Here is an 8,630-nt window from a genome sequence, read left to right as displayed (position 1 = left end):
ATATTCCGTCTTACCCTCATCCGGCCACCCGCATCCGGCTCCACCTTCCCGTCCTGTGGAGCAAATGAGTCCTGACCTGGCAGCAAGCACCACAAGCTTCAACCTGGCTATGGACAATCCCTGCAACTTTTTTGTTGACTCTGTTTGAAGCATTATTAGTTTGGTTAGTATGTTTTTTGGTTTATTTGATACCCTTCTCCTTGACGAGTTCCGTATTTTAAGTGTGACACCATTAACCTAAGTGTTTATAGAGTTACTAAAGTAAGTGTGGATTTGTTTTGCAGTGAGTGTTGTAGTTGAAGTTTTGTGCATGGTGGAATTAGTTGATGACTTGATAGCTGTTCAGTACCAATCAGAATTGATGTTAGTTCATTTCACCACCCTGAAAATTAGTTATATGAATGTAGAATTGGTGTTTATAATTTCAGTTTTCAGTTATGTAAGGTCTAATTCTCTTATTTCAGATAATGAGATGGCAATTACTGTAAATTGTCTTTTCAAGTGATCAGTTTCTTAACAGTTAATACTCTATTTAGAATATTATATATGATTCAGAGTTAGGTTCCTAAAGGTAAGTTAGAAAGTAGACTTTGTGGAGACTGTTCGGGAACAGTTGAAATCAAATCTTTATTCTTTTGATTTTAAGAAAGGAACCGTTGATCAATGATTTTGTTTGGTATGATTTCAGCAAGTGGATAGGTCAACTGGATTTAAGAATTTTAATCTCTCTCTCTCTCTCTCTCTCTGCTCTCTGTTCTCAGCAGAACTTGTTCTCAGCAGAACTTTCAGTGATATGGTCAGCAGTTAAGAATATTAAAATCATGCTACCACAGGAATGTGTAATTGTTAGTGACTTTGGAAGTGCTGTAGGTGTCTAAAAATGACTGATATAATAATCTCTACAAATTAAGTTCAATTCCAGAAATTGTATGTATCCAGGATAAATGTTGCAATATTTTGGATCCTTGTAGTGGTAGGCACTAAAGTAAATAAGAATGCTTATGAAGCAGTGAGAGCTACAATCACAATGGCTAGATCAATCATGCCTGTTTCTATTAGTGATTTGTTAGTTTTTAAAGCCCACTTTTGGATTGTTGCATTCTTCATTCCCTAAAAGAATGCCACATTGAAGTAATATCCCTTATTTATAGTCTTTGACAGAAGTTTTGTCAGTCTTCGTTTTCAGTTTATCCAGTTATCATATTTTTTAAGGAGTTACAGTGTATTAAATTTAATAAGATACAAAAAACCCTTCAGGTTAGGCCCGTGAGAGTTAAGGGCTAACTCAGTAATCCGGTTAAACCATTAATAATGATAATTATATAACTTGCCAGGAGCAAGTACATGTAAAGGGAAAAGCCATTTTTATAGTTACATGTGTTCATGTGTATGTGGTTCAATATTCAGTCAGTGGTATGTAGCCTAATCGTACCTTGCATATATTGGCACTTGTAGGTTAATAGGCTCTAACTCTATTACTTTGAAATGAAAACTATTCTTTCCTTCTTGTTATTTTCAACTCTGCTGCCTTCCTTCATCAGTTCAAGTAATTGAAGAGCATAATGTTTAGTAAGTTAGTATTTATGGAAGAAGAGGGAAACAAGCGGGTAAACAGCACTGAAAATGCTGAATATGGAAATGAAAGTTAATGATGGATCTATGCACTACAGAAATGAAAGTATTAGATTGGATGTTACTTGGTACAAAACTCACAAATGTATTATATAAGATTGCAAAAGAGAGCAAGGAAACATGTATTGTTTACGACAACCTAAGGTGATAAAAGGGAAGGAGGGATTGAACATGAGAAAGTGAAGAGAGGAATCTAGGGGAGTGTAGGGATAAACCCATACCAGACCATGTTTAATGAAAACCTTGAATAGGTCATACTTTTGTTAGGGATCTTAATTTTTTCCCAAAAAGTAAAAGATATAAGCAGAAATTAATTAAAACCTGATTCAAAGTACACGGTTAAATGACGCACTTTTACCTTGTGCAAATCTGAAGCAGTTGGTGGTCCTTTCTTTCTACTTACAGATGTGTTTACTTAAGATTAATAAGTAATAGAATAATAATAATGGATAAACAGCATAATGTACTAAAGTATTGCATCAGATGTAATACTGTTGGTGGACGCTGAAAGGTTTATTTGCAGTATCCGTTTTTGCCCATGCTATAATCCACATATTTCCTTTGGTCTCTTCCTCCTTGGCTTTCCAGCTTCTGTAGCTTTACCTTTCTCCAGTTTTTGCCTCTCATCTTTTATTAATAACAAAGCACATGTAATGTGTGCTTTGTCACCTGTTAGGGTTCCTTCAAAGTATCGATTAAAATGCCCCAAATCACGAAGGTGTTGTTGACGGTAATTATCCTAAGCCTAAAAGTATTCAAAGTACCTTCTTTAAGTGAAAAATTTAAATCATAAACATTGGGTATGAAGAGAGACTGTTGCCATTGTGGTTAGACTGTACAAGAGTAAAACATAGATTAGTGGATTGTTGAAAAAAGGTAATACTTATGCTGCTTTTGCCCAGTCTCTCTAAGCTGCAAAAGCTACTGTCATAGTGAATGGTAAATATTTAGTGAAGATGGGAATAGCTGTAAATTCTTGATTAGAAACATAATGGAAAACAAGCTGAAGTGGATAACAGCATATTCCAGTATAAACACACAGTTTATGAGACTTAGCTGAATCATCGAGTAGGCTGAGTGATGTCAAAGCATTTATGGTAAATGAAATTGATTTAGGCACAAAACTTTAAAAATAACTGGAGAATATCTCTCTCCTGATGAAGATGATGCTGACAGATTTCTGGCAGAGGTTAGAAGTACATAAAAGGAGGATACTTCCAGAAAAAGCTTTCAGCTGTGATGAAATAGGTAGAACAGCTGTTTTAGTTGTAGTATTTAATAAGTTTAGCTTATATACCTGCCACTACTAAAACCATATAGAAGAGGTATAATGCAGAATTTTGGTAAGATGAAGGCATCACCTTCAAAATCAGTTTACCCGACCATTGAGTTATTTCTGGATTCGTAAGGCAAAATTTGATGCTGGGAAATGATAGAAAATGCAAATGATAGAACAAGAAGTTGAGAAAAGGTTGGAGAAGTGAAGCAAAGAAGGGGTAAATGAATATTAGTAAGCTGATACAGGTATCAAAAAAAGCTGAGACCTCATAGATTATTGTTAGCGGTATTGCTAGTTTACCGCTACCATTTAAAGGGTGAGAATGTAGGTATCTCCATTCTGCTTGCTTACACAAGGCCAATGGTGAGAGAGGTTGGCCTCTAGGGTCAGTTCATTATCTGTATGATATTGTTACGTATAGAGGCCTAGAATGAGCCAAAGGATTTTACCTCAATGAGAATGAAGGTTGGAGCTATGCAAAGCCAAATAAGATGGGGAGAGACAGAAGTAGTGGATGAAATGTTAAAAGGCAGAAAGCAATAAAATTATGAAAACTTACTAGATTGAAAAGGAAGAGCAAAGCACAACACTAAGGCAGTGGATAATTTTTGTTCTAAGTGAAGTAGGATCTGACCCCTGTCCCCTCACCATTTCTGATTTTAAAAATTGGAATCTAGCTTTTAGTGCTGTTGAAAGAGTGAGAGTAGTAAATAATTTACAAAGAAACAGGTTTATCTTGTACGTCGTTTAGTCAGCTTGCTAAGTATATTACTTATTTTGATTTAAGTACGTGATTAATAATATATTCACAAGGAATTTAGAAAGGGTTGAAGTTAGTCAGTACAGTACTTATGATTAATCCTAGAACTTATGAATTTATATTTTTTCTATATAAGGTGTTAGGTTGACTCCATGGTCTGATTATACTACGAATAAGGTATTGGAGGAAAATGGAAGCTGAAGAGTTCAAATGTTGTCTGATTATACTATTGTTAAGGGATTCAGATTAAGTTGAAGCTGAAGATGGCATAAGTGAAGTTTATAAGTTAACCCTTTGGTTCTGCCCTGTGACTGTGATGGGAATATGGATACCTGTGAACTGTTAAATAGTAAAAGGGTTTGCCTTTGGTAGTAGGTGTTTCTCATGTCATCCCACCACCACTTTGCTTGTTTTCTTCAGGTGTTCAGTACTTAATGTGTCAGTGCTAACTATGTGTTAGACATGTGAAAGTTAAAGTTTTGTATCTGTTTTAAGATATGATTATTTTACATTGTTTCTGCAGTGGTTCAACTCAGTTATTTGCTTTACGTGCTTATTTGCTATGAAAATTGTTACTTTGCATTGCAGTGTTTGTTTGCATATTATTTAAGTGTGATATTGTGGTGCATAAAGCAGTTTGCTATACTGACTTCTGTCAATTTTGACGGAGCAATGCATTATCAAGGTTATTTAATGCTGTGCTTTAATTTCAGGTTTTGTCAAAGGAATATGCTTGTGATGAATAATATTTGCATTTCAAGAGCAGTACTTTCGTAGATTTTCCTTCAGCTACAGATGGCCAGTAGAGTTAATTCTTTCTAAATTACTATTTGTATGATAAGCAAATTATGATTGTCTCATTATATGCTGGAATACTATATGATTTACTTTTCATTGGTTTCCAGAGGAAGACATCCAGGGCTATCAGTTTAGCGAACGCAGCTAGTCATGCTCAAGAGGGGTTGGAGTCCCAGAACCTGAGCTTACCCTGCAGTGAAAAGTAATCCATCAGTGTTATAGGTGTGAAGCTGACTGTGAATTTTCAAGAGATCTTTGATGCTTTGAAGGTAGTCTCTCCATATTTTTCTCATGACTTCTTGCGCTTTGATGTAAAATGAACCCAAATTGATATTGGAAAATATTAAGATATTAATGTATGTTGAATATGCAATATATGTTTTATATACAGAATATTCAGCATTCAGGTTACTGAGATATGGAGATTTCTGTTTGTGAAAGTTTAGCAAATGTGCAAAATTACTGAGAAAATTGGTAAGCTTGACAACAGATAACACTGGTAAGCTTTATCACTGGCCCATCATGCAAATAGCGCAGATTTAAGGACGGTAATGACAAAGTCAGCTGTTAGTGAACACATGACTTGTACATTATATAATTCGAGTGGGAAAGTTGGTGGGGTATTTTCAGTACGAGAGCCAGAAATGAAATGTAAGATATGGTGCTCCTCTGGCTGCTTTAGTGACCAGTGTTTATTACAAAAAATATAAAAAATGAAAAATATAACTAAACCAAGTTATGAATACTGTTCATAAACTTTCGTCTCTTGTGCCTGTCGAAAGTGAATACCGAAAGGATGTGCATGTTAGCATCATTTGTCGTTAATACCGGGCAGACCATCTGGATTTGCTTCAGGTGGGAATGTCAGCATAGTGTCAAAAAGTAAAAGCAGGTTTAACCATGCTAAATAATGCATATTAAAAGTGACTTCCAGGCTTGATATTTTCATAGATTCTTATGCAATAATTTCAGTGGCAGCCATTTCTTGGAGGGAGCAGATTTGAGACTTGTTCTGACTCCTGTTTATGCAAGTTTGTATTAGCATTTTGTTTATATGTGTTGTACAGTTTATATTGCAAAAAGTTGTGGAGTCAGAACCCCCTGCGCCTCTTTCTCAAAGATGCACCGAGGCTCTTTGAAAGCCATGACGAGCCTTGCTCAGAACTGAGCCTTCATGAAGACCTCTTCAGAGCCTTCCCTTAATTACTGAGGCTCATTCTCGTGATATGATAATCAGACTCTGTTGGGTCCATCAGAGGGAGTTCCTTGTGCGTTTTTCTGTGAATCAAAGTGACACGTCATTAGGTACCATATATTGTCTTAATCCTCGTTTTGTTGTAATATACAAAATAATCGTGGATGGTGGAAATTAAGGCCTCAGACATTATGACTGTCAAAGGATGCATAGCCTCTGCTTTGGGGTTTTGGTGCCGTAGCAGTGGCTATAGCCGTGTGTAGTGTTTTCTATACTTTCTAAAGATGCAGCTGTGCTATGATTCCTTCAGTGCAGGTATCGGTATTCAGGAGGAAAATACTTGAAACTTATTAAGGTAATATATTAATTGCGAAACATTCGTTGTTCAACAATTAATCAAATTTGGAATGCTATTTAAATTGTATGTACAGTAATGGTATTTTAAAGAGAGTGAGGCATAGATCTGGTATGCAGTTCACTATTGTGAACTATATTTTAAACAGATTCCATGAGTAAATTCGTTGGATATTACATTTTAATGAACCAAGTACGAAGATAAAAGTAACTTAATTTTATTTTCAGTATTTTTTTATGTCCAAGATAATTTGTAAAAGTTGAAACATTTGGTTGAAATTGTTTTATTTCAGTTGTATTTGGGCTGTCTTACATTTCAGGTCATTTTTATACTTCCATTACTGAATGAAATATTACCTGTGATAAAATATTTGAACAGTATTGTGTCTGGAAGTATAATTGCATCGGGCAGAATACTGCCAAGATGGAAAGTAAGCTTGAAACTTGCAGAGTTCATGTAGCATCTTTCAGCCTCTTTAATATCTCTCCTTCCCATCCAGAACAAGAAAACTCAACCGTAAGTGGCATATCCAGGTTTCCCCTTTCTGGTCGCTTGATGACTGTTGCACAAGCAGCATTTTGTGAATATTTTACTCTTCTTTTCCTGTTTTCCCTTGAGGCTTGGAGCTATATTGGGGAGCTACATGTTAGATGATGCCAGTTCAGGTGGATTTCTGGCTTGATGGAATATTCTGCATTTGGTTTGTTTTTTGTTCTTCAATTTTGCCGAGTTGCAACTATTAAATTCATTTTTCTACATAAATACTTGTGGTTGATAAGTTCCTATTTTTTCCCTTTATATGATGAATTTTGGCAGAGATTCACTCCTCTTACAGATGCACAAATGCAGTAGACGATTAAAGGGAACTTTGTATGCTGAAACATGATATATATATAAATATATATATTTTTGTTTGTAATCCAATTTTGGTAATGTAAGGTATTACCCCCTTTTTTATAGCAGCTATGTTTTATCATTTTTAACAGCTAACAAAACAGGTAAGATTTTCATCATGCTAATGGGCTGGAAGTCACCATATCTTGTATATATTCAATATACTGTATACTGTAGTGTTATGAAATTACCAAAGTGTCTTCATTGCAGCCTGTGATGCATTGCCAAATACAGGGTTTTGGGTTCTCTGAGTTCATTATTCATCTCTGCCATTTAATTGTGATTTTTTGTTCCTTAAAATTTAAAGTTTAAATATGGAACAAGAGACTTTGTTTCTTTGGGCCAGTTTACCAAGATGTTTTTCTTGTCATTGGTTAATGTTTAACTGGACTTTTAGATGTACAGTGCAGTAACTCTTTAACGTTTTTTTTTCATTGTTCATACATTTTTTATGAAACAAGCATGAACAGCTTCCAAAACTTGAAAGAGGCCAAAATCATTATAACTGTCAAAGATACAACATAGATATTTTCTTATGAAACACTGGCTTGTGAACATGCTGTATACTATAACTCAAATTGTTTGATAAAAGAAAAAATTGCACCATACTTGCTGCATATTACCTACAAAACAGGAGACATGAAAGCAAATGAATGTTTAATTTTCAGACTGAAAATTATATTTCAAGATTTCTTTTAAAGCCAGTTGTTACATTTGTGTACATGAGTCTCCTCCTTTCGTTTCGCTTCGTATAATGGATTATGCTCGATGGGATCCAATCTGGTTCTTATTATTGTAAGTCATAGAGGTCAAATATACTACTTGAACATGGATTTAAAGTGTTATTTCTTAACCCTTCCTTTTTTCACCATTCCTAAATTGTGATTAGGAAAGTTAGTTTTAGTGTACAAGTGTGTGTTCTGTGCAGAAGAGAGAAACTTCACGTGTTTTTTTAACAACATATATTGTTATTTTTCTTTTAGAAAGCAAAACAGAATGTAAAATGGTTGTATTTAAAGGAATAAAGTCAATATTTCTTTTCTTAAAACTTTACAGCAAGGCGTCCTTACTGTATAGGCCGTAGCTCTCAAGAGGAAATTGGTGAGTTTTGTTTCCTACTCTTGTGCAGTTGGTAGAATTGTTTTTGAAGATTGTTTACAGGGGATCACCCTTTTAAAATGTGATTGCATAATATACATTGGATGTGGTTTATGATGGGATTTGGATTACCATACCTACTCGTTTATCGTAACTTTTGAAGACCTAATTTTGATGCTGATTTTAAGGGGGTCACATCATGCTTGAGACATAAAATTAGCGTATGTAATATTCACATATTAGTATCGTATTACAAAGTACAAACACATCGAATACAGGATGCGTCTTTTCCATGGGTCTTTTAAAAGGTTATGCTTTACTTCACTATATCCAGTAATATTGTATCTACAGTATTCTCATATTACTATTGTGTTATAAAATACAAACATAGTGATCATGTGCCATTTGCATTATTTAGGTTTTTGTGAAACAATGATACCATCTGGGACTTTGTGTTTAGGCATCAGTTTCCATTGAAAGATAACCATGGGGGAAATTTTCGTCCAGTCTCCCATACACGTTAAAACAACAGTAAAATGTGTTCTTTCATCCCCAGTAGTTTTGATTAAAATCTTTTCTCTCCATCTTTATTTACCATCGATTTTGATGGCATATGGAA

At 34.8% G+C, this 8,630-nt stretch overlaps 1 protein-coding gene across 15 annotated transcripts in view; it reads left to right on the top strand.

The window, feature by feature from the left end:
• LOC136847367 (segment polarity protein dishevelled homolog DVL-3-like) overlaps nt 1-7,746 on the top strand; it is a 106,013-nt gene extending 98,267 nt beyond the window's left edge. For 9 of the 15 annotated variants that reach the window (XM_067118988.1, XM_067118989.1, XM_067118990.1 and 6 more), the window contains 2 exons: nt 1-163; nt 4,577-7,746. The exon at nt 1-163 is cut by the window's left edge and continues 397 nt beyond it. In XM_067118988.1, coding sequence (XP_066975089.1) covers nt 1-148 — 148 coding nt within the window. In that variant the 3' untranslated portion in view covers nt 149-163; nt 4,577-7,746. The remainder of the gene's footprint in view (nt 164-4,576) is intronic. The other 6 variants (XM_067118991.1, XM_067118987.1, XM_067118985.1 and 3 more) reach the window with 1 other exon arrangement.
• Nucleotides 7,747-8,630: the final 884 nt, after the last annotated feature.

This window comes from Macrobrachium rosenbergii, chromosome 16 (genome assembly GCF_040412425.1).
Source record: "Macrobrachium rosenbergii isolate ZJJX-2024 chromosome 16, ASM4041242v1, whole genome shotgun sequence".
NCBI classification, from domain to species: domain Eukaryota; kingdom Metazoa; phylum Arthropoda; class Malacostraca; order Decapoda; family Palaemonidae; genus Macrobrachium; species Macrobrachium rosenbergii.
The sequence above is the reverse complement of the archived record's forward strand: the minus strand, read 5'-3'. Positions and strand labels throughout refer to the sequence as shown.